We start from the raw sequence: 27,815 nt of genomic DNA, 5'->3' as shown, positions 1-27,815 counted from the left end.
CGGATTATTTCTGAAAAGCGATATTAACCCTTTCGGGAATATTACGGCCATTCGTGACGAAGCGATGGTCGGATGATTATAGATTAAAAGTAAAAAACGAAGGGACTTGGGCTTCTCTCAATTACAATATTTTTGATTATGATAGAGAGATGATGAAGAAAGTATAAGAGTTATAATTATGAATATGATAGAGGAAGTATTTTAAATAAACGAATAATTAAGAATATTCCTGAGAAAAGAAATAATATAGTGTGGACTCTTTAAGAGTTATTTGAAAGAAAATCATTAATCATACTATTAGATAAATATTTATTCATTTATAAACTTCTATTAGTATCTTGATTATTAATATTACCATTATTTCATAATTAATTCATAATTGACTTGAAAAAATTTCCATAATCAGCTTGAAATCTAACCCTCTAATTTATTGTTGATTAGAATAGATAATATTAATATTTATGTTATTTTTTCAATTCACAATGAATTATCTATTGTTCAAATAAAATAGATATTTTTGTATTTTGATAAAGCAGAATGAAGAAGATAGTAGAGATAGAATATCTGATTTCGATAGAGGGGGGATTTGCAATTAGAACGAATCAATTAAATTCAAGGGATAACGACGTTAAAGATCGCAATCTCTGACGATCTAGTGTCAAGGTCGTTGTTGTAGATTAATACCTTGTACCCAATAGCCTATCGGAATTCGTTTATAGAGATCGGTGCAACATCGATTAAGCTGATTGCTCGTGGAGATTGTGCAACGTAGCTGATTGTTTTGTATGGCTTAACGAGGTTGTACTGACGAATGTTAATTGCTGAGATAATGAGTTGTTAGAACATAGCATGGTGCGACTAATATGGAATGAATTGTCCCTTGTTTAATATGAAATGATTTAATCTTGATATAATTGATTTTTCAAGAATATTTTTTAAGAAACTATTATAATTTTTATATATTTTTTTTTTTTAAATAATAGTGACTTGTGAAAATATTATTCTTGGCATGCTAATATTTTCACTATTATAAAAATAATTACAAATATATAAAAGTTACGTAATTTATTTGGTTATTAAATTTTATGTAATTTTTAATATTCGTATATGAATATTTTCAAAATTTTTCTTCATAATTTAAGCCTACAAAAATTATAAAGAAATTAAAACAAATTTTAATGTGTTATTAATCGTTACATCCAACGATTCAATAAATCAATTTATCTTTAAACACATAAAGATAGTAATCTACAATCAATTGGGATGCAATAAATTAATCCTACCATAATATTTGCTTTTTCAAAAACAAACAATTTCTTCCCTTCGTGTTCTCGTGTTACTGCAACCAATGGAGATATTTGAGCCTTTGTTTGTCGACTTATTCTGTTCAAACAATACAATATACGATTAAATGAATATTAAGTACTGGAAGTATTTGGATGAATCACATTCTTTAAAGATCGTCAAAAATATTTAATAAGTGGAATTATTTTTATAGAAAATTTCAATTTAAAATATTTTAAAGAATTATAACTAACTATGTATGAAAAATATCTTTTATGTAAATTTAAATCAATTATTTGGAGATTATAGGTTTCATTATCATAAAAGGAGATCCTGATTCGAGAAATATTGGGAAATTACATGTTTGAATATTTGGAAACGTATTCTCCATTTCTTCCATTTCATTGTTTTTCATTGTTATAAATATGCTATCAAAAATTCCGAATAAAAATCAGAGTATTAATAAAATCTCCCTTATCCAAAGAACGTCTCCAAATAATATTTAAAAAATACTTTCAATATTATCAAAATTAAACAAGTCAAACATTTTATTCTCATCATACTGTCATACTCTCTCTTCATCCAAATATTTAAACATTACACTTGACAATGAACAGTCGACATAAACGAACATGTTTTCCTTCGAAAATGAAAACGGCATACCGCGCAAAACGATAATCCCGGAATAAAATGTGCCGGATTTCATCAGCCCTATAAAAACCTCCAAACTGTCACTTATACAATCTTCCCTTTCTCCGCCGCGATTCGTTCAACGGGAAGGGAGGAAGGCAATGACGAGAGAAATTCCGGCGAAAGCTTTATAAAAGAGCAAGCCTCATCGCCCTTCCAGCCACTTCACTCTCCTTTTTATTAGATATTGTCCTCGTAACATAACCGGGGTGAGCTCGGTTTCCATGGAATATGTGGATCGTAGGATTGTATCGTTGTAAGAAAAAAAAAAAAAAAAGAAGAAGAAGAGGAGGAGGAGGAAGAAGAAAGAAAGAATTGGAAGAAGGGTGGTGGTGGAGGGCCTTAAACGAAATCACAGAACCCAGGCTTGCGATGATCCTTAGGGCTTCTTAGGTGGCGGGTAAAGATTACTGGGATGGCAAACGAAAGCCAATCTGTGGTTATTGGTTCTGGTATAGGAGAATTCATGGATACGAGCGTGGAATTGGACGAATCTCGCGGCTGAAATGTGTCAGCCGTGTCAAGGGTCATCGAACGATCGGGTTAACTTATCCGACCGGTCTAATAGGCCTGGATGGGGCTTCCTCGATACGGCAACGTTCTTGTGTTTCCATATATATATATATATATATATATATATATATATATATATATATATATATATATATATTACTGTTCTATTTATTCATTTCTCCTTTTCTCGTGTTACAAGCAGATTATGGATGTTTATATACGAAATAAATTTTCTATAAAAGTTTCGAATATTCGAATAAATAATCCGTAATTTATAAGACTAGATTCATAAATTATATTTCTTATATAGATATGAATTCATATAAATAAAATTAAATAATAATTCAATTTAAAAAAAGAATAAAATTATTTAATTTTATCCCAAACTTAATTAAAAAACTGCATTAAATTTTAAATGTAAGAAAGATATTTCACTGTAAGAAGATAAGGATGAAAAGGGAAACTTGAAAGAATAAATCCACGAAAGAAGAAATCTCGTTACAACATCTTATAAAAGAAACTCGCCTTCCCTAAAATATAATAATATTAATAAGCATCCAAATAGGAAACGCGATTAAAACTTTCCTTCGATATCGAGTGATCAACTCAATCAAAATTTTTCTTTTGAATATCCGATTCGTGGCTTTCTTTAATACACGTTCCCTTAAAGCGTAAAGTGGCAGCTACTAACGAGTCAAGGTTACGAGGGAAAAAAATAACGAAAGAAATTGCGCAAGGGAAGAATGAATTAAGCAAGAGATTTTTACTTTGAAAGCGATTCGTCTCCCCTCCCTCGTATGGCGTACACAAAGAGCACAAAGACAAGTTGGCTGACGAGTATCGTATTACAGGATGATTGAAACAACCCCTGATTACAGAGATGATTCTTTGACCGTGACACCCCGATCTTTTTCATCCCCGAATTTTATATTGCAACGAATTCGACAACAATTCTCGTCGAGAAGAAATATCAAAACGCGCTTATCTCTTCGCATTTCTTCGTCGTTTTTCTCGAAATGGTGCCCCCCTTCCCCCCATCCAAGGAAAAGACGGATTCCAGACGGTGGCAGCCGATAAATTTAAAAAAGACGCAAGAAAGGAGCAACGCCTTTGAGCGTTTTGAGTGGCAATTACACGGTCTGTCCTCAAATTACTTACTCCAGTAATTTTATTCTGTATCTCGCCCCCTCTTCCAGCCTCGCGTCTTCCCTTTCGTCTATCACCCCCTCTTCCGGCTTATCCTTCAGAGAATCACGCGGCCGGAAATTATCTTAAAATGCCATCCCGTCGCTCTCCTCAAAAGAGGAACATCTTACGCAGTTTTCAGTCGAGAACACGTCAATACAGAGGGAAGGGGAGGAGGAGGAAGGATACGATGCCGAAAAGTTGGCGCGGAAGAAAGGGATTTCTTCTTTTTTTTGAAGAAAAGAACGGACCAACTTCTGCCCTTTGTACTCGTCCCCCAACCTTGAAAGGTTCCAAGAAGGAAACAGGTACACCTTGACGAAGAATGCGTTTGAAAGGAATGTTTCTTGTATTCTACAGTCGAGAGAGACACATCTTGTGGGGATAAGTGTAAACATCGCGTGTTGTTTTTATTATGAGACACTGGGAAAATTGTTTCATCGTCTTACGTCGTTGCATCGTGAATTTCTTGAGAACGAGTTAATTCTAAAAGGATAGAATGAGGAATGGTGTATTCCAGTTTGCAGCGTTTAAGATAAGCAGACAAATATTGTGAAGATATTCTCTCAAATCGAGTACTTTGATTAGAGATCTAAGTACACGAAAAATGAACGGCATGAAGAGCAATATTCTTCATAATTCATCGATGAAAGTAGTAATTATATTATTCCATGAATAAACGTATAAAAATTTTATATAATATATCCATTATTCTTGCAATGAAATTGATACACAATACAATTACTCCTTAAACTCTATCGACAAGCAATCCTGATATCCTCGAAGTGATCTGTACAACGAAACAGAAACTCTGGAACAAATAATAACATCTTCGCCTCGAACGACTTCGCGAACAAGCTTCTGAGAGCCGAATCTCCATTCATAGTATGCATACTGAACCGTAATCGTGTGCCACGTTTAGCCAAGTTTAATCCACGAATTTCCCGCCCTAACTCCTAAAGGGAAAACGCATCGAGGGCCGAATTCGCGGAAAACTTTCCCTCCGAATGTCCAAATCCAATAGCCGCGGCTAAATTGAACGCTCGATCTAATTTAACTCGATCCAAACAACCCTATCGAATGCCCACGTTTCCCTGACTCGACACCTGAGGATTCCGTGAAAAAAAAAAAAAAAGAGAGAATAAAAGGACGAGTCCTAAACTCGATTACATATCTCGTTCCGAAAAATCATTTTACACCCTCCTCGATGACGAATCTCTATCCAAGAAAGAGAGAAAGAGGAGCAGAAGGAAAGAAAGACATGGAAAACGTAGGAAAAAGAGAGTAAGTAAATAAGATGAAGAGAAAAAAAGAGATGTAAAGAGAGAAAAAGATAAAGTAAAAAAAAGAAAGGGAGGAGGATAGAGTCAGGGAATGAGGAGGATAGTCTCGTTTAGTTCGATCGATTCTAACAGGAATAAAATCAATGTTTGGCCGGTTGCAAAAGGGTTTCGCGACAGGCGTGGGGGGGGAGGTGTCCGGCGTCGGAGGGCGTCGAAGCTGTCGGTCGCAGTGATAGCGTGGCGCGCACGGATTATCCGCTTCCCTGTTCGGTAGACATTGCTCGATTGAAATCTACATCGGTGGTCACACATGGCCACGAACGTTTTGCGGCCATGGGGGGGAGGGGGAGGCAGGTTGCTCGTTAAGGGCGCGGTCTCTGACGAGTTGGATCACACAGGTCAGGTTGTGGGGCTACACCGATCCCACAAGCAACTCTGTCTCTCATTTTCTTCGATTCCATCCCTCCTGACAAACCGTTTCGAACGCGGTTTACTTTCGTTTCGCGATTTAATCTTGTACAGGTATTGTACGAGGCGTTCGTTGATTCAACGTGAACGAGAACGAAAGTTGGTTTAGATTTACGGCACGTGGTTTATATGGTCGATATTGATATATGGTGGATAGATGGAATATAACGATTACAAGGATGAAGTTTTGTTGCCAGCAAAATATCCCTAAAACGAATGGATTATATAGAATGATATAGTATCATGATCGTTTCAAATGATTTGTAAATTATTTGTATGGAAATGGACGATGATGAATGCATAATTTGATGTATCACTTTGTCTGTGTCTTCTATTTGTTCTTCTTGTCAAATCAATCTAATCATAAATTTAAAACAATACTTTCTTAACTTTTGTTTCAAATTTTAAATTAAATAAAACGATGAATCGTTCCAAAGAAACATTAAACAAATACTTTATCATTCTCTCTCTCTCTCTTAGATAATTCTTTCAAGTCGTAGCCATTCTCCGAGATCACTTTCACCGAAAAGTATTTCTGGCACCAGCAAGTATTTCTTGTCAGCCTGCTGAAACATCTGACACGAAGATTAGGCTAAGCGTTCGCGAAATTATCTTGGAACGATATGCAAATCGCGGCATAAATGCTAATTGTAATTGGCCATGAAATGAATTCGGGGATCCTTCCGTGTAGGGACGCGACGTCCTTACTGCCAACCTTTGGCTCCATGCCTCCTCGTTTATGGCGACGGAGGGAGGGAGGAGTTTGTTTGAAAATTTCCTTTCCCACCTCGTTCCCCAATGTCCCTAACGTCCCAGGGAGAAGACGTCGTTCAGCCGCGCGATAAAACGGGGACAAAGCTTTGCTCGCGATTAACAAAAGCGAGCAGGCCGACAAAGAATCTCGTGTACACACTCTGCGTCGTAGAAAATCTAACTACGTACGTGAGACGAATGAAAAGAAGATCTCTCTGTCAAAAGATCTAGCTCTCTCTCTCATTTTTTTTAAAAAAGGGAATACGAGCGAATTCTCATCTTGCCATTTTTTAACAACTCTTCCAGAATAGAAATTGTTCAAAATTAATCCAACAATCTCTATCTTCTTCCCCCAACAAAGAAAATCCGATCTTCTCATCCGACTTCCAACTGTCACTCGAAGAAGAAGACACGCGAAATTGTCCATGGATTAAGATCTCTCTCTTCCACCATTCGTCCAGCGAGAGGAGACATGCCGTTGACAGTTTGTAAATGATCCGCGCGAGGGAATGGAGAGGAGCTCGAATGTGGAGCAGAAAGGAGAAGCGGGGAGGCGAGGGAAACGGAAATTCAGAGTACGAAGAAGGAGAACGGGGTAGGAGGGGTTTCTATTCCGTTAACTATTCATCTTCGCGGCAATCCAACAAACTTTCCACCCTTCCCAACTTGGAATGCTAAAACTGTCGCACCAACGTGGTGTCGTAAACATAACTCGCGATCTCTACCTCTTGATGCCTCTCGTCGAGACGCCATGATTCGTCGAGCTCGATCTTCGACTGGAATTCAGTCGGTTCAGGGATGGGATAATGAAGAGACGAAATTGAATTTCGCGCGCGATGGAAAATTTTACTTCCAATTCAAAAAAAAACTCATCCGGATTTAATTTTCCATGGAAAGAAATATCTTAACAAACGATATATTTCAATTCGAACGTTGGATAGAAATCGAAATTCTACCCCCTCGGTATAATAATTACTCTCAGCTCGATTATTTAATATGCGATCGTAGTATGGACAGCTGAGACAATAGACAGCGTTTAGCTAGCGTTTGATGTGAATCAAGCAACCCTCCCTCCCTCCCTGTCGAACTAGGAACGGATGAACGGACAAACGGATGGACGGACGAACCGACGGACGGCTTGTCATTTGCATACGATGAACCCGTAGCAGCGTTAACTGCTCGGGGACGCGGAACGAGCTACAAGTCACCTGGTACCGGTAATTGAAACGAGGGTAGCTCCGACCGAGGGTCGATCCAAGAGACAATCAGTACAGGAGAAAGTTCTTTCATCGGCCGAGCAATGACGAGGCCGGGTACCTTCATCCGGGGAGGGAACGAAAGCGCTGATTAACGCGGCTACAATTTCCAGCTGCCCCCTTTACACGATTAGTTGTGCGGTTTTGCTTCACTTGTCGAAGAAGGAATGTAAAAAAAAAAAGAAAAAAAAAAAAAATAAGAAGTATGCAAAAGGATACTTTGTAAAAATTGAAGAATAATCGGTAATAGTAACAAGTTTCTACGTAATTGAAATGTATTCCAACATTTGATATATTAAATTGCGTAAGAATTATATATAGATGATGAATTATACAAGATGTTTACAAAAATAATCTTTGTATAAGAATTAATAAAGTAATAATTATAAATTTTCGTATACTTTATACTTCAACAATAGATTATTCTAATCGCGTAAATTCACGAATTTTTTTTAAAAAGAATTTTAAAATTTCAGCGTCAAAATTCATTCAAGAGATAGAAGAAACCGTACCATTGAAGTCCCTTTTTGTTTTATCCCGATATCTCAATCCATTGTCGAGATATTAAGAGTCAAAGTATCCATAGCGCTTAAGAGAGATTATGAATGGACTCAGTGACCTACATTTTTTCTTGGAAGTGCGTACTATTTCCAGGAATCGCGTCTGTCGCTTGTCTGGACTTTGGGATAGGTCAGTGAGACGAGGCGCGAGCGAGAGGTCCGAGTAAGCGACAAGAGTGGAAATAGTAAACGATCGAAAATTACCCTTCCCTTTACACGACGATATCTCGTGAACCGGAAGTCGTATCGAGATAAATGAAAAAGCGTTTTAAAGGGCAAGGTTCCACGCTTCCAACGGTCTTTTATTCGTTGACCGGAAATCATTATTTTCGGAGTTATACCGGCTTAAAGTTTTTCTAATTTTAATACGATTTAATCAAATTGTAGAGTAAAATACGCGACGGATATATTTATTTCTGGAAAGATTTTGCTTGTAACGATATTATTAATGAAACGAAGAGAGATTTACTCGAAAGTGATTACTGATTTGCAAGTGTAAATGTTATTATTTTTAATTTTGAATAATTAAATTTATTCAACGACGAATCATTATTGTAAGAATACATTTACATAATTTATTCCTTTTAATACTGCATATATGATTTTATGACAAACGTAAAAGTGAGAAAATTCTAAAAAATGACATTTCCAATTTAACTTTAATTCGTTTCACTAATAATCTCGAGGAATTTTGACAGATGGAATATTTTGAAACTTCTTTTAAACTTTGTTGTTGGGAATCAATTTCTTTATATCTATTAAACAAATATTTCACACTATCTTACAAATTTCCTATTGTTAGAAAATTATACTCCATCTTTTTTTTCAATTTAGAAGAACTTTATGCATATACATTTATATCAAACCAAATACACATTACCCATTTATATACAGCAATATTTTCCTTTCTCCCTTTTTTAATAATCAAATAATTCAATTCTTAATTACCAACAGAAATATCCTTTATCACAATGGCTGAAACCCAACCTTCCATCAAACTTTGATGGAAAGGAAAATCAAAAAGTTTGAAACCAAACCCAGCCCATGTTAGCCATAACTCCACTCCTAAGAAGAACGAAGGGAAACAAGAGTACAATACTGTCGATCGTCCCAAGAAATCTCCACGATCCTCCCTCCCTTCCATCCATCCATCCACGCTCCTCCAATATTCCTTTCCACTTCATTAGATTTTAAATCGGCTGATTTTTAATTACTTCGGGGTCCACCGAGAGGAAGAAGGCAAGAAAAATTTCTCGTGTCAAGGGGCCTTGTCGAAACGGTTAATAAGTCCGTGAAAAGGGTGGAAGGACAGTGGGTAGGGGGAGGGGGAGGGGGCCAGCTCGCGCCCTTGAAACTTTACAGACACTGGTAGCCATGGAACGAGGGCAGACCGGATGGGCAAGGGGAAGTTTAATTAAATATCACACGACACATCATGGGACGAGGTCGGTTGTCGTTGGCAAGTAACGTCACCCGCACACCTGAAACTCTGAAAAGTTCGAACGAAATGGACTTGGATCCGCCGGAAATGGGCGGGGATACCGAGCGGAAACCGAGGCAAACGTTAATCGGATATCCCTTTCTTTCCCTATAAATCCCAACCCGAGTCTGGAATTTTTATTCGGATACAGCTAACCCTTATTCACGTCTCAACGGCCGATCCAATTCGCGGAGGATATATTTTGGGACCGGATACCGGATGGAAATCTTAATTTCCCAATAATTCTGCCGAATGGCCGATTATACGGCGATAAACGTGATCCTGCGTGGCTTCTGAATTTTGCTCGTGGACGAGGGAGGATTCTGCGAGTCGTGCTTTTGACAGGGAAGATTTTTCTTCTTAAATGAGAAATCGTATATCTTATTCCCCTCTTTTTTTCGTTGGTCCTCTTTCTTTTTACTGCGTGGATAAAAATTCTCTCTTTCCTTCTTCTAATTCCGTGTTAGAATCTCAATTAATTTTTAACAACTATCTTTCTATTAAATCTTATAACCCATACCTCATCATACAATCACAACAATTCTAATTTCTAAATCATAATAATTCTATCCTCGAGCTGACTTACCCAAAAATCGATTGTAACTACGTTTTATACAAATAAATCCATCCGATTAGTTTCCACCACGATCATCCATTATGTATAGCGCCGCAAATACGGATACGACTCTAACCTCGAGCAAACATCGTCCTCGGCGATTAGAATGGCCTTCGTATCAGGGTAAGAAGTCCTTATCAAAGACCTTCTGGCCAACATGTCCACGACGATAAACATTTGCCCCGGCGTGTTTGCTCAGGTCTCTCTCTTCCTCTCTTTCTCTCTCTCTCTCTTTCTCATCAAACTCGATCTCTGCCACGTTCGCGAATTAAAAGCCCATGAATATGATAAGAATGTAAATTTCGCCGATGTGTTTGTCCAAGGTTCGTGGAGCGATCTGCATAGGCGAGCGTTAAAATAGGACGTAGAAAATCCATTATACGTTTAGTTATGTCCTTCTATGGGTGTAACTATAGGGGGTTAATTACGAACCGGAACTCTCGACATTCCAGAGTGACGAAGCTTCGACCCTTGTTGAAACGGGTTTAACGAGTGGTTGAAGTTTATCAATGCCGTCCTGAGTTAATTTCGAATCAGGGAATTTGGAAAATTGATGGTGGTGGAACAAGTAGTGGACAGAAGAAAGATCTCCTTCCTTTTTATGTTATATTTGAATGTATATCTTCTCTTCGTTCATCTTGTATGAATTTATTAAATCTTATCACGAACATTAAGTTCTTTTTATTATATAAAAAGAATTATTTTCAACAACAAATTGCATATTGCATCTATTTAATTCTTCATTGCAAATTATACTTAATAATTTCTTATGATACAATTTATTATATATAATGATTTTTGAAAGAAAGATCTTTTGTTTTCCGATCAGAAGTGACCAGTGTGAGTTCCACGTGCAGATTTTTTTTTTTTTTTTTAATAGCAATGCGTTCCAGGAGAAAGAAAACGACCCTTCCGTTTCGAAAACGTTCGATTAATCCACGGGATTTGCTGGCCAACCTGTGTGCACCGTTCAATTATCGAGGGGCTCTTCCGCCTCTCTTACTCCGCGTTAACTGAGTTGTTGCCTCGATAATTCGTACATCGGAGTATCGGCCGTATCGCTGGGGGTTCACCGCATTAATTTGCGGCTCGGCGCGGGAATTTCTGTTAACTCTATAATCCGAAACTTACAGCCTCTTCATCGAATGCTTGGGCGACAGCTCAATTTCACAACCTCGTGAAATCGAGATTGAAAAAAGCGTGGGTTCACGCCACGCCATTTAAATGCCCGCAGGGGAGTATTCGGTTATTACGCCGTTTATTTCGTGCGTGCAGTTCAATATTCTCATCGTGAGATTTTTTCAATTTTTCCCTTTTTTTTCCTTGTGTTTGACAATCGATTGTTCAGATGTATGTATATATTGATTGTCGAAAAGCATACATTAATAATGACACGTATCGAAGAGATTATAATTCAAATGTGTTGGAAGAAAAATGTTATTGAATTTTAATTATAAATCTAATATAAATTGAAACAGAAATGAAAATTGTTATATTATTAAAAGAAATGATTTGCTTTTGTATTTAAACAATTTTCTACTAAATATTAATATATCAAATTCCAAAATTTTTAAAAAATTTCCTTTATAAGGCAATGTTGTAAAAATAGTAAATTATAATAAACAAAAATACAATTATCTTTAATATTCTATTTATATCAAAATCTAAGTATAAATAATAAGTAATACTCGTCCATGATTTAAATATTAAATTATTAAAAAATATTTTCAAATAATACCTTCTTATAGGACTACATATTTCAGTTTTCTATATATTTCTTCTTGAATTTTTCCCAGCTCCAAGCACAACATATATTACCACCGTGATAGCAAGAGAATATTTCAGTTTAAATCGCCATTTTCATGAAATCTTTTGGCTCCAACTTTCATACGTGTAATCACGTACGTTATCATGGCATTCGCGTTAGGATCCACTATTACTACACGATCAAGAGAAAGAATTTCGCGCAACAAAGAGAGAAACGCGAACGAGAAGAGGTTGGCAGAAAATTGGCCAGATGTTGCGCAATCGATAAACGAAAATCCGGAAACGTTGGCTGGCTCGTTATCATCCAGGCACAGGATAAATCCTTGATTTACAATCGTTCAAAGTTTATTTATTTTAACGTAACGTTGCGAAACGATCGATTCCACACGCTTTAATCCGACTCATTACACGTTACCAAGAATTTATGTCGTTGCTCTTCTTCGTATTTTAGGATTTGTATTTACGTTTTCATCGAGCTTTATTATTAGTCGGCCTACGTGACCACCTCTCTCAACTGATTCTGTTAATATCGAGGCAAATATTGATTTGCAAATATGGGAAGTTGGATAAGTATTTAAACACAAGCTTTGGTGCTTTTTTCGAGAGTGTATAATCGAGAAAAAGAGAGAGAGAGAGAGAGAGCGAGTGATTGAAAATCTGAATAGCTACGTTTCGAAATATTGTTCTTAATTTACCGTGTGATGTATCTCTGAACGAGATTCAAAGGCAAATATTTAGAATCTCTGTCTGTATATGCTTTGAAATCTGAAAACGATGGGCAAATTTCGAAATTGAAACGAGACAATTTATTTTGGATTGTTATTTAAAATTATCAAGTATTTTATAAATGTTAATTTGAAAATTATTTCACTACTCTCGAAAATTTATTATACTTTTATACACGCAGAAGAAGAAAATTTAAGAAAATCTAGATCAGATATTTCTTATCATTTCTTGCATAATCATTTGTATACATTTAAATACGCGTTATAGGTCGCTAGACGAGGCAAGCAGTAAAGAAGCTTGTAAGCTTGTAAGCTTCTTTTAGTAGGCTTTTGCGGCGAGATACGCGCTAGCAAAGCAGTAAACTTCCATCAGGTCACAAGCACAGATACAAATACGAAAGTTATGCACCACTTACCCGTGTAAGGCCGGCAATAGTTGCGATTTACTTTGCTGTAGATCGTCGGCAGGGATGTCTCAGCTCCTGGCTCGACGTACGCCTTGTTCTTACTATCCTTCGGGTCGCTGTATTGTTCCACAACCTCGACTTCCGCCTGAAAACAGAGCAGAAGATCATTCCCTTCCGTTACAATTCCTCAAGCACCCCACAATGTCTACCCTTATATACTTTCTCGGATATTTATAAAAATAACTTCTTTCTCTAATTCCATCTATAATTTTTTAGCATCTCTTAGAATTCTAACAATGAAGAAGAATAAAATACTTGGAATTCTTTAGAAACCATTGAATTGTAAAAGGAAAAATTTTTCAACTTCTAATCTAAATAAGCTCTCTATTTTGTGTCTATGAATGTGTACATGAAATGGATGTAGAGATGACAGTCTCTTGAGAGGAAATTGAAAATTATCAGAATTTTGGAAAGTAATTCATCACAAGCAATTAACAAATCTGAGAAATATTATCGAATAAAAAATAATACAATCGAGACTATCATATTCTTCTTCTCACTTTGGAATAACGACAAACTAACTCTATCCACTCAAAATTACATGATTCTACGTAATTTCGTAGAAGGATTATTTAAACAGTGCAATTATAACGGAACTCCTCTTTATGGAACGAATTCTATGCCTATTTCCTCATGACATATTCCGGCAACGTTCAAGACGTTCTATTCTAATTCACCAGAATGCTAAGTATCTTTTATTAAGCGCGGAGATTAGACGCGATATCCTAGGAAGGAAAACAGGAAACGAAAACGGGTTGTTCCCTTTCGAAATAATGGCCGTTTAAGAGGAGGAGAAAGTTAAAAATGTTTATTCTACAACTCGGTCGGGCAACGCATTACCGCAATTGGCCGTGCTCAGGGCATGGGAATTGCGTTGGACTAACGTGTCGCGTGCTTAGTCGAAGAAACTCGTGCAATAACCCCCGTTGATGGTATCCCCAAAGGGGGTCGAAGCTGGACGTTGTTAGCCAGCCAAGCTTTGGCTAGCTCGATGCCAAATTGGTATTGTTGCCGACCAAATAATTTGTGCCGCCTAATTTGATGTTGTTTTCCACTGGTATGTAAGAATCTCATTTCTCGAACGAGTTCTCCTCTCTTCTGATTATAGCTTCTTATTTACTTTTTTTTTCCACGGTTGTTTGTGAAAATATACAAGTTTAATATCTATTTGTTATATATTTGTAAAAATATTAAGTGAAATAAATTGTTCAAATTCAAATCAGATGAAAGTTATTTAGAAACATGTATTGATAAACATTATAATATTATATTTATATAATATAATAATGTGAATATTCATAATATTTGAATAATTGAGTTGTAGAATAAAGATATATTTATTAATTTTCCAATCTATGCTTCTCTCGACCAACTTAACAATTTTACTTAATTAAAAACCAGAAAGAAATACAACTTTAAATAGAAAACACCAAACAAGTCAATATACACCCAATCATCAAACAACCTCGTTCTACTACGTCAAATCCATTCCCTCGTTTCTCGAATCTTAAAAAAAAAAGAAAAAAAAAATCCCATCCATCCACAAATCCAGTCTCCATTCATCTTGACCCTATCATTCTCATTTCCTCGATCTCGTCCACGTTATTAAACAGGTGCGTGCACAATGGGGCGTGTTTCGATCGATCCCCACCATCCTCCAAAAGAAAACCTTCAACAATTCATGGAGGAGAGCTCGCCAACTTTCGATTTTAATGATAATAACGATAATAGAAGCAATAACGATGGCCTCTGGCTTCCCTTCCCTCCCTCCACGCGACAGAGGACGAAGAAGAAGAAGAAGAAGAAGGAATACTCGTCGAAAGGAAGGCAAGGTCTGATCAATGGCGGCGGAAACTTCTCCCTTCCTCCTCCTCGCACTTCCGCCACAAGCTTGTATCACGGTTCTCTTCTCGAAGAGAGGAAGACAGACGAATTGAAATGACGGAGGCTGTTGCAAGAACGTGCGAGAAGAGGACGGGCAAGACAAGTAGCCTTAAATTGAAAGAGGCCAAAATTGGAATTCTCCTGCCAAAGTTGAGCGTCCTGGCCCCCGGGGGTTGTTTCGAAACCGATTGCCTTCTGCCTCTATCTCTCCTCCCCTCTCTCTCTTCTTTCTTTGTTGGTGCGTTGGTTTCGTCGTTGGAACAGATAAATTCGTGGATGTTTATACGGAAATTACGAGGGTAACTTCCGCAGGCGAAAGAAGTTGGGAATTTCGTCGGCGTGGCAAGCGAACCGATCGACTGTTGAAAATTCGATCATCTTGCCGATTGATTCGGCCTTAAGCCGAAATATGAGACGCGTCTTGAAGATGACTGTGTTGAGTTTGAAGGAATCGTGAAGGGGTGAGAACAGGTAAGCTCGTTTTTGAAGATTTTATGATGTAATTTCTTTCTTTTATATAATTATATGAACATGTTTGCATTTACTAATTTGTACTAATCAATTTAGTTATTTGATTAATTTAATTCTCTATTTTTAAAATAAAGGAAAATGTGATAATGGATGATCGATACTTGCTGCATTTTCTATTTGAAAAGAATTGAAATAATTACATCGAGAATCAAAGATAATACAACACGATTTTTCATATATCTTCTTAATGAAAAATTTAAATAAATATCATGTTATTGTAAATTCATTTTAATAGAGATGATGGTGCATCACCGTGGACAGTAACACACGATATGTTCATATATTACCTATACTCGTGTTCCTGATGCGTGCAAGGATCGATTTTGTTAGCTGATATGTCAGCATGTAAGTGGAAAAAGACAGATTGAGGAGAACGATATGGAACAGTTTGAAATGTGTTTGAGCAGTGTATGATCGATGAACCAAATCTGGTTGAACCAGACCTGACGTATCTAGGTATGTATGATATATATTTCGTGGTTGAATAGGAATTAGAATACATTCCATAAGATTTAGAGTGCATTTAAGTGATATGCATGATGAAATGATAGAGGAAAAAATTCTAGAGAAGTTTTCAAAGTTTTCAAACTTAGATCTTTGATCTAAAATTAATTAGATTAAGATTGTGAAATTTAAAATCAACGAAACAGATAAATTACGTGGACTATGAACGATCATTGAACGTCAAAATAAAAGGAAAAATATTAAAACGATACGTTTATAAAATACATTGCTGTCTTAATATTACTTATGGCAATATTACAGATTAAATAAAATACAAATTTGCAAAATTTTGTTATGACAAATGTAACACGTTAAATCCCTTCGAATTTTAAACATCATTATCTCGGACAGCATTAGGACACAGTTAGCACGAATAACTACGTTAACAGTCCGCCAATAATCCCATCGGTTTATCGGACTTTAATCCGATTATACGACCGTCGTATTATAATTGACCGCGATTATTATCCAGCCCATAATCTCGCTATCGCGCGCGTGATTCTCGACGTGTACGTATTATTTTGCATTACTATACATGCACGAAATCAACGAAATCTGATCAATGGATCTTTGATAATTAAATTAATCGAAAAGCGAAGAATTAAAGTTTGAGTGATACGTGATACAAATGTTAGGAATAACAAATGGCCTTTTTTTTTAAAAAAATTCGATCATTTCATTCGAGCTGAATAAGAAACGAGGGGTCCACAACCTTGAGAAGTTCCGTGATCTCGCATAATATCGCTGTCGAAGGAGCTTAGCCTGCAAAGTTTAACGCTTTGGAAACACATCCGATAGTCTCTTTAAAATCTATCCAATATCGAGAATCTGTCTTTACAGTAGAAATGAGAGAGATATTTGAACAGGAAATGGCGAAATATTATGTAATAATTAAATATGTTTTAAATTAAACGTGCAAAGGATGTGAATTTAATTTCTTAATAATATAAACATAATTAAAAATGAAATAAATAAACACGATCTCGTTCCTATATATTTAAAAAATATTTCAACAAATAATATATATGTCAATTAAAGCAGTCTGAAGATCCAATCTCGAAACTACGAGGGTAGTCAGAGTGCCATAAATAACAGTACCAATAACGAGAGGCGAGGGAAACGATGGCGATGGTGTTTATTACCTTGGGAAAGAATCTATGGTGCAATAGATCCTTCCTATATACGTTTAATAGTATTTCACACGAGACATTGTTAAATTCTCAAAAAATTAAAAATAATTCTCTTAGACTCGAACGGTGATTCATTAGATTTATATAAAAACGAAACAAGAATTTAATCATATTAGGGGGAAAAAAAGAGTGAAATAAAAAGCTTCTTCTTTTTCAACTTCAATAAATATAAAATAAATGACAAGATTTTCTCTTCTCGGAAGCACCAACTTCGATCAAAGTTTACCAAAACTACCCTTCCCTCACCGGTTAAACATCCTCTGAAATTAGAGTACTTAGGAAACCATAAATCCCCTTTTCACTTTCATCACTTTCACGATAAATAAACATTGCTTCACCATAGAAATAAAACAATAACTCTTAAAAAGAAAAAGAATAATCGCCAAATAAAAATTCTCTTACACATCAAGAACATCGATCGTTACATCACCAAACAAACTACCCTTCATCAAATTCATCAAATTGCAATTATAAATAAATGTTAGTATAAAAATAAAGCAAGAATTATTTAAAAAAAAAATTAAATAAAAAAGATTCTCTTTCTCTCTCTCTCTCAAGCAATAGATATTAAAAGAATCACGTGAAATCTCTCTCTTCTCAAATCCAAAGCATCGATCGTCATGCAAGGATCACTCCTCATCCACCAGGTTAAACATCCTCTGAAACCTGCGAAAGATAGAGCGTTTAGGAAACCATAAATCCCCGTTTCACTTTCACCACCACGCGACCGCGAAATTTCCATCGCTAGGAAACAAGGAGGCGTCGGCTCGAACTTTCCTCGCGCGGCAGGGCTCTTTGTTAAAGTGATAAATGCGACCTACAGCCCGACCTCACGCATAAAATAAAGCGCTAAAGTATTAAGTAGGGCTTACACTGGAGAGGAGCGGGGGAGTCGTAACGATTCACCCTCTTGAATCAAGTGGCACCCGGTTTCCTCTCTTTGTCGCCCTCCACCCCCACGAACCACCCCCTCTGCCCCCTCCCTCCCCCTTTGACACCACAGTTGCGACGAGCACTTTCGTTTCGAGGGACGCCCACAACACAGGCAAAGGAAAAACTTTTCTTCTTCTCGTCGCGACCAGGTGTCCCCATTCCTCTTTGTCTCCTCTCCTCTCCTCTTTTCGATCTTCCTCTTCTTTACGACTCTTCTTCCTCACGGCAATAACTTTTTGTCGCGAATGATGCTTGCAATTTGTTGATGACTGAGTGCAGATGAATCGTGAACATTGGCTTGATTCGAATTCTATTCCATTTTATATTTTTATTACACCACGTGGTCTTTGTTTTGTGTATCACACACACAGTGATAGTAGATAGTAAAAATTATACGATAATTTTTTTGGAATATTGTTCGAGTATAATTCAATTCGTTAAGGATTTTTTTTGCAATTCATTGTAAAATAATATTAAACACTTAAGTTCTTAAATTCCACGTAATCAAAGAAAATGAATATTCTTTCCCTCCAGAATTCAGATTCTTAATCGGAAAATATTCCAAGGACCTCCCCATCAACAATTTTACTCGCACCGGATCTAATATTCAACGTGGAAACCTGGTTTCCGCGACAAAGCGAGCCGAGATTCCGTGTCACGTGCAGGATGGCGCCGGTAAACGCGGTAAATGCGACGTCCTTTCGAGGACACAGTCAAGGTAAGCGGTATTTCGACTGCAGAGAAACATTTAGGCACTCCGCTCCGGGCAATCCTGAGCACCAGAAGCTGAGTGGTGGAACAATTATAAGCACCGCCGGAAGTCACCACCTCCATCTCTCTTTTCACCCTGCTCGCACGATTCCCTTCGTCCTTCCGTTCGTTCGTTCGTTCGTTCGTTCGACCTTCTTCCACCCCTTTTGCACGCTGCCAGTCCACCCTCCATCGTGCCCAGCGGGTATTTTGTCACCATCGTAATTATATTTCTCCCTTCAACCGATTCTTCGACCGCCGGCGACGAGAAAATATCAATACTGTTGTAGAACGTATCCTACGAATGGATCGATGCTGAAGACGACGCTTCGAATCGATGATGGAGTGGATTTTGATTGGGAGTTGAATTAATTTTAATAGTCGATCATTAAAATATTTCAGATCCTTTTTTTTTTATCATTATTATTATTATATTTATTATCATTATATTATTATTTTTTATTATTATTAAAATTGACGAATATATTAACGAGATTTGGAGTATCACGTTTTTTAAAGATCCTCTTGCAGCTTATCTTTGGTAGATTCGTATCAATTTTGTGCTCAAAGGGGAGGAAGCGATAAGATCGATTTGATCGAAATTTTAGACAACTGATTTTGTTTAGAAAGATGTTTATAAATCATGATCAAAACCATTGAATATTATTGGTATGAAAGAGCGAAATATTAATACGAGACGGTAAATAATATTTCGTTGCTCGAAATCCTTGTGTATATTTTTTCATTTGATAGAAATACCTGGTATCTTTCCGATTTGGGACGAGCGTGCAAATATTGATATCCTTTATCGATGAAAAACAAGCGACGATAAACGAAATGTGATACGAGTGATGCGATTAACGAACAATGCACGTTCATTGAATCGAGAGAATCCGAATAAAATCTGATTGAATACATGGTTGTAAACGGTAAGTGGTAAAATTTCCATTTTATAATTATATTTTAATTGTATCATATTCACGTTTTGTTTGCAAAACGAAATTCATTCATTCTCCGCGAACGAACGAAATTCAGTATCGCGAAAAATATCGATAAGGTGATTTTAATCTCAAATATTTAACTTTGAAATTTAATAATACTCACGTTCTCTACGGTAGGACTTGGAAGCGCCCACTGGACCGTAGAAGTTGCAGCCGCAGCACTTGCAGGACGTCTTTTATTAACAAAATCGACCGGTAGACTGTAATCGTCGCACAGGGAAACCTGAAAATTATGAATTTCGTCAATACAATGCTTGATAATAATTTAAAACACAAGATACAGCAAATCTATTTCATAAACAAGAGAAAATAATAATCCTAAGTTTGGAATATTTTGATGCTCACGTTACTTAAAAAAAAACATATATTCTCTATCATCTACGAATTATTATCCTTCTTCCTTTTAAAAAAAATACAAGGACGATTTTACAATTCGAAAAAACATTCACACGCGCGATCAAAGACTTATTAAAATCAATTAGCCAAGCCATCATACTTAATACACGGCACGCAGTCACCGGGTGAACTCCGCCCGCGAATAAAAATATTGCCGGGTCGGTCATTAAGGGGACATTTCCGAATTAATTCGAATAATCGTCGGGACGGGCTTCGCTATGCACGCAGGAAGCCCCTCGTTCGCAACAATTTCCCTCGCTCGCTTCACAAGGAAGGGTAAAAAAAAAAAAAAAAAAGGAAAAAGAAAAAAATTACCGGAGTTGTTAATCCCCTGCAACGTCCATAGCTACGCGACCCCCTCCCAAGATATACCACCTTCTCGCCATACCTCGTAGTAAAAATCTCGAATGGAAGGGGTGTAAAAAATAACAAGAAAAAAGATCTCGAGATAGATAACTATATATATACATACTGCAAGGGGTGGAGGGTCGATGCCGTGGCGCGAGAAATTTCTGCCACTCGACAAATCGTGCCCACCCTCCCTCCCGGCCCTAAGTCCCAATCGTGGAGGAGCGGGCCGGCTCATCAACGATATTTACTGTCTGTCCAGGATCGATCTATCGATGGGTCGCAACTGTGCCACCCTCGTCTCCTCCTCCTCCTCCTCTTCCTCGAAACGAAAGCCGTGGTGGACCACCGCCTACGTCTGTGCATGCATATAAATCGAGACAATCGCGGATCCCCGGGGGCGGCTTATCGCGCTGGAGTTGAGCCGCGGAGGGGTGGACGAAGCGAGCGCCCCCGGGGAGAGCGGGCCACCCAACGTGTCGAGGGTTGGAAGGAGACGGGGAGTGACACGGAGGATAGGGACCATGGAGGGTTGGAGCGTGTGTGGGAGAGGGGGAGGGTGTGGTGTTCCAGAGCGGAGACCCTACATGCAAATGGTGCGCATTTATCGTGAGCAAAGAGCGGCGTATGAATATGTGAAGTGGGAAATGAAACAAAACGAGAGAGAGAGAGAGAGAGAGAGAGAGAGAGAGAGGGAAATGTGTGGAGTAAGATCGGGTGCTGGGTTGAACGAAAACGGAAATGGACGGGACAGAGGGTGGTATCTGGCGTCGTTTCGGGGGAAGTATGATCGGAAGGGTGAAGAAGACACGAACGGAAAAGTCGAGAGGCGTTTAATGATCGACGATCGTCGATTGCTTAGCGAGCAAGTTGGGAGCGAGGGATTTATTTTCGAGTGTTTCTCTTTTTTCTCTGTTCCGCTTCTCTTTCGCGGATTTTTTTCGAGAGAGAATCAAATGCTAGGATAGAGATGTTTCGTGAATTATCATAGAGCGATTTATTATATTTGAAAATGATGAAGATATATGTATATATATTTATTGCTTCTTTGAAATAATATTTTTAACGTGTATTGTTGTGAAACAAATATTTATGAAAAAATATTTCAATTTCCCTACTTATTAGGTAAATTGATAAAATTTCGATACAAATTAAATATTTCCTCTCATTCCAATTTAATCTAAATTCTTCTCTAAAGAATTACACAATAGTGTTAATTTTCTCCTAGAGAAACAAATCCTTTTTAAATCGCGAAAATGATGGTAAACGGCGTATATACTGTTTTATAAACTTAGCCGGCTTCGAGGTTAAGTATTAAACTCCCTATACAGAACAGAAACACTTCCCTTTCTACGGAGGAAGCCAAATAGAACTAGGCCGACTGACCATCATGGTATCATGGTACGGGGATTGGAATCTGGAGAAAACCGCCAAATAGCCTGCAGCCAAAGGGTACCGTTTCAAATTATCGCTGTTTGGGAAGACGGTAGCGTGATATAGCAAGATACATCGCGCCATCTTTCCCACGCGCAATATTCACCAGGGAGAAGTTTACTCTCTCTCTCTCCAACGTTTCCGGATTCCATTTTCATATTTTACTTCCTCCCTTACCAATTTATCCGAGACACGAATTCAACGTATCTTACCCTTCTTCCATCTCGATTTCTCCTGTTTTCTTTTTACAGTAACTTGATAAAGATTTACTTATATCTTTTATCACGCAATTATATCATCACTGACAATCATTTAATACTCCCATATAGTTATCGTTGAATCAAAGAAAATTATCTCGATCAAACTAAAAAGAGAAAAAATAAATAAACAAATTACTCGACAACCTACCACGTTTTATGATTCCATTCAAAGCCCAACAAAGAAGGGAAAAAAGGAGAAAAGGTAAAATCGGCTCCCTCTTCAAAGTTCTGCTCCCTTTGCTGTACGAGCCAATATACGAGTGTTAATTCCGTTCATCGAGAGAAAAAAAAAAGAAAGAAAGAGAGAGAGAGAGAGAAAAGACGCGCGTGCGAGGGTAAAATCGCGATCCCCCTCGAGGGCCTTTTTTTCGTACGGATCCCTCGCTCAGATTTTCGTCGAAGGAAATACCGCGGTGCTGACGTTGTTCGACGCATTCGCATTCCGCCTAGCCGAGATTAAGCGGGAATATTTAGCAAATGTTTCGTATAAATCAAAGCGGCGCAATATGTTTCGAGTTCGGAGCGAGGCTATGTAAATTCATGGTAATATCGGCTGGCCACCCCGCGGAGAGCGAAGAGTTTCGATTCGGGGAAGGGGAGCGAGGGTGGACCGAGAGTTAAACGAACCGGGAACCGAGGAGGATTCGATAAAGATGTAGGTGTAGGGTATTTGTTTTCAATGTTATGAGAGACGGAAAAAAAGTATTCGAAAGGAGAGGAGATTTTTTTAATTTGTGAAACGTTCTTTCAATTTATAAGATTGTTACAAGAAATTATCGTAGGTAGATTGTTTTTTGGAGAAAACTTTCTTGTGAAGTTATTATCTCCTGTTACGTTGGAAGATGATTTCCTTTATGGAATGATTCAATAATTAATAATATTAATATTAGTGACTCGAAATTGATTAGAAAATTGAAAAGTTAGTATGAATAAGACAAATACAGTGTTCTGTTTAACAAAATTAATTTGAAATCTATTTTATTTTAATTGAAGGATGAATCGAGAATCAAAGAAACTAATAAATAGTTATATCTTTATATTATTACAAATAAAGAAAGTTTAAAGTAATTTGACCAATAATAATATAATACCTATAATAATTTTTATGAAACAATCTTAAAAAAAATGTACCATTCATATCTCTTTTCGTGAATTAATAGAAGCAAAATATTATATTACATACAATTGTAATAACACAGAAGAAGGCAAGAGATGATAAAATGGATTGATGGAATAGTTTTTGGAAAGTTTTGGTTAAAGAGAAAGAGAGAGAGAGAGAGAGGGACAAAGGTGAAAGGAGATCGAGAGAAAGAGAACGGCCTAAAGAGGGTAGCGAGCGCGTATTTCATGAACCCCTAAAGCAGCCCTAAGCATTGCTGCAACCGCCACAATCCCATTCATTCTCTTTATGGGCTCCCAAGTATTCGGGAGCGGGCTTGAATAAATCGGAAATTTGCCCCCGGGAAACGGGCCACCCCCGCGCCATTTGCCTACGACTTTCGAACTGGTCACTCGCGTTCACCCCCGCCCCTGCTACACACGAATCGTCGAACGATATGACTTATCGTTAGGCACGTTGTGTATGAGCGGTAATTTTCCCTCGAATTCGTGATAGTAGATTAGCTGGAACAACTATTTTCGCTTCTCGCAAATCTAAAAACTACGATCGATCCGAGATTATCGCTCTTTCTGCACCATTATTGCTCCGAATTTTCATTCAAATATATATTTTCATTGCATACTACGAACGAATTTAAATAAAAATACTGATAAAATTGAGAAATTGCGGTTCTAAGTAAAGCACACTCGTAAAAGTATCAGAAGATAAGATATCAAAATCGATTTAAAATAATCTAATCGGATTATAAGTTAATTTTTTTGCATAAAACACGCGATGGAAAATATTGGATAAATTTTAAATTTTGCAATATATCAATTACACGTGTTAAATATTTTAAATCGATCCAATTTTAAAAAATACATATCCTAATAAATACTTAAGATAGAAAAATGTAGGAATATCGAATATAGTCGAACTGTGGGGGGTTGGCATAATTAATATTTCAAACATAAATCACACGAAATAATCCAAGAGTTCGAAACTATGATAAAACGAGGGAAGGGATGATTCCATTCCTCTATCTAACTATGCGGAGAACGTGTTCCATGAGACGGTGAAATGCTCTAAGCTATTTACCGGGCTAAATGTCGCTAGACAGAAGCTATAAAACATTCTGCTAAACCTGCAACCATAATTCTTCAGCGTCAGACACTACTTTTCTATTTTTTCTTTCTTTTTTTTTTATATGTTGCAATTTATAATGTTTTTAATTCATCTCGAATGAATTAAGAATTTTCTTTTTACAAGAAGGAATATAAGAATACGATTAACGACAAGGAAATTTGGAAATTTTGAATATTTAATTCTTATTACAGATTGTGATCAACAGAAACGAGTGATGCTTTTGTGAAAAGATTTTTATGATATACTGTGCAACAATTTCTTAATAATTCTAATTAAGAAATTAAAAAAAAAAGAGTTATCGCTTTAACATTAAAGATATTAATTTTAATTACGATAAAACGTGTGTGAAAAGATTGATAATAGATGACGTGTCAGTATGTTTAATCGGAGAGTTTAGAAACAGACGAATCACGCAAACAGATCGATCGCGATGACACAATTAACCCCTAACTTGGAAGGGTTGAAACTTGAATAGCTAAGGGTCTTGATGGTGAAACCTGCACAGAATCCCTAAATGCTCGTTAGTAAACTGTAAATTTAGCAGCTCATGGGCTAATTTGCATTTGAATCGAGGTACGTAAACTGTGCGGAGGAAAAGTATTCGTTATGTGACCGTAATGCTAAGTTCTTTTCCCATATGAATATATTGATTTCTCTGGTAACTCGTTTAATCATCACACCTCGAAATAACAAAGAATAATAATATTTCAAACAATATGAATATTCATCACTTATCATCAACATTATTCATCTCTCTCTCATTTTCCTTCGATAATTAACATCCATATTCAGGATAATCAATCATAATCCGCTTTTATCCCCTATACGAATATGCTTATTTTCCAACACAAATTCGTTCTGAAATTTACGAATATGCAAGAAACCTTTATCAAAGAAACTATTTCCAACTATTTTTACCAGCAAAAAAGACCAAAAAGAAACGATTCTTACCCTTTTTCCACGCCCAATGTTCCCTAACGAATCCTGTCGCGAGCGAAACGAGAAATAAGTAGCTAGGAGAGCGAAGTTAATAATGATCGATGACGAGTGAAAGATCCCAAATTCGAGATCTCTCTTTCTTTCGGAAGATGTTCATCTCGCGAGCGTAGATATATCGGCCTCGAGGTACACGGTAAACGCGTTAAAGTTTCACGAGGTGAAGGGCCAGTTGCCAGACAGCTTGCCCTACCAGCTCATTCAACATCGTTTCACCAGAACCACGTGGCCACCCTTCAATTCGATTCGGGAGTCGCCTTCGACTCGTTTTTCTTCGTTCGTTTCTGCGTTATATTAGTTGGCCCCGTGGGTGACGTTTCACCGAGACTGGAAGAGTTGAAAAATTATCCCCGATCGCTTTTAACCCCTGCGTGACAGAGATGGAGTTATAACAGCATTGGAACGCGTGGAAAGTGTGGGGGTTGATAATGTATGGGAGGGAAGAAGAAGGATGACTATACGCGAATTTAGAAAAGTTTATCTTCCTGGAGTTACGTGTTTCATCGAGTTACGTGAAATAACGTTCCTCAAAATTGAGATGACTGTACGAGTTTGGGAAAGTTTACGAGTTTCGAGTGAGTTCTCCTTTTTTTCTCCTTGACAGGTTTATCGAACGAGGTGGAGGATGTAATATTCTTCTAAAATTGAAATAATGTCACAAGTTTGTCGAAAGTAATAGTGTGTAAGATTTATTTCAGTTTATCTTAAACTTTTTTCTAGCGGTTTATGGTTTCGAAACTTGTTCGAAAACTTCCTTTATATCCTCCCAAGATATTTTGCTTTCGTTTTTATTCATATTCTAGCTTCTAAATTCACTCTATGAAACTTTTGATTAAGAACTTGTTCAAGATGAATTAACAATTACGAATTTATTTCTAATCGAAAACTTGTGTCACTATTTTCTCTATTTCTACATGTAACTAAAAACCCCTAAATTGATATATTCCTTCCACCAATAATCAAGGAAAAACTTCACCAAAAGAAAAAAAACAAACACGAGTTAATCGAAACCGAACTGAAGTCAATCCAAGACGGAATCGAAATGCCATCGAACATCGATAAAAGGGAAAGAAGAAGTAAAAGAAATAGCAGAAGAAGCTAAGAAATTCCATGATTTCACGAAAGCGCGGCCCCCCTTCGTCTTCATTTAAACGGATTCGCGTGTCCTTCCCTCGGTCCTTTTGGTCCTTCCTTCCAATCGGACAGAAATGTGCCACCGAAGGGCCACCACAGACCTTTTTGTCGCGTCTCGAACCAGGGGTCACCGAGGGTCTCTTCAAAGAGAGAAACTCGCCTCTCAAAGTCTCTACGGGAAGAGAGAGACTCCGGCAACCTCCTGCAGAACGAGTGGAAACGGGTCTATGCAATAAGAAGCTGGACTAGGGGTTGTCAGAACGGCCTCTAATCGGCCGGTATCTTTAGATCCAACCGGTCTTTCTTGCCACGGTTTCCTACTCTTCTCAGATCCCTCCCCGACAAAGGTTCTTTAACGAGCCCCACCATCCTCGAGGAGATGAAAGAACGCTCGTGAATATTGCGCCTCTATTTAATCACCACCAATTTCACTCATTGTACTATGGCAAATAGGTTTTCGGATGATGTATAACCGTGCTCTTTGCTCTTCTTGTTTTGGAGTTTGATGAATGTTTTTGTTTTGAAAGCATAATGTTAATTATGCTATCATATGTTAACATAAGACAAGATGATGATCTTACATGATGTACATACCTTTGTTTTTCAATCTATTTTTGTATAGTTTATTATCTTTCTATTGTTATCACTTGATACAATGAACTTGGTTCATTCTTTTCTCGAGTATATAATAATATATATATTCTTTAATTTATTTACACTTGCATTTGTAAATCGTTCCATCGTAATAATTGTATAATTTTCAAAGTTCGTCGATTCAAGTTTAACGATCGATAATAACTATTAAACATTAAATTCTCTCTTCTCTTTTCCGTCCCAAAAGTCTTCGAAACTTTCGAAACAAAGTCAGCCAAGAATAGCCAAGCACTCTTCAACCACCACATTTCCAAAGGGATGAAGAACCATCGAAAGGACAGGACGCTCAATTATACGAATGTTAGGACCTAACCTCTAGGCTACCCTAAGATCTTGAGAAACTTCGGCAGAAATGATCCCCGAGCATTGCGTGTCGTCCGTTGAAGTGTGTCTCCATCCATCCATGGTTGGACTTCCAACTCCAGGTGGACGAATTACAGGGGGATCGTTAAAGTTGGCGAGGCTTAAGCTCCACCCCCGTGGAAACATCCCTACCAGGTAAAAGTTT

General features: G+C 37.3%; 1 protein-coding gene across 1 annotated transcript in view; it reads right to left on the bottom strand.

Moving 5' to 3' along the window:
* The window catches only part of LOC550870, a 195,434-nt gene that overhangs the window by 24,954 nt on the left and 142,665 nt on the right, over positions 1–27,815 (bottom strand). Inside the window, exons 3-4 of the mRNA XM_006561241.3 lie at positions 19,944–20,063; positions 12,997–13,132 (exon numbers count right to left, since the gene is read on the bottom strand). Coding sequence (XP_006561304.2) covers positions 12,997–13,132; positions 19,944–20,063 — 256 coding nt within the window. The remainder of the gene's footprint in view (positions 1–12,996; positions 13,133–19,943; positions 20,064–27,815) is intronic.

The sequence above is a fragment of the Apis mellifera genome, linkage group LG6, assembly GCF_003254395.2.
Source record: "Apis mellifera strain DH4 linkage group LG6, Amel_HAv3.1, whole genome shotgun sequence".
NCBI lineage: Eukaryota > Metazoa > Arthropoda > Insecta > Hymenoptera > Apidae > Apis > Apis mellifera.
Note: the sequence above shows the minus strand (reverse complement) of the source record. Positions and strands in the feature narration are given on the sequence as shown.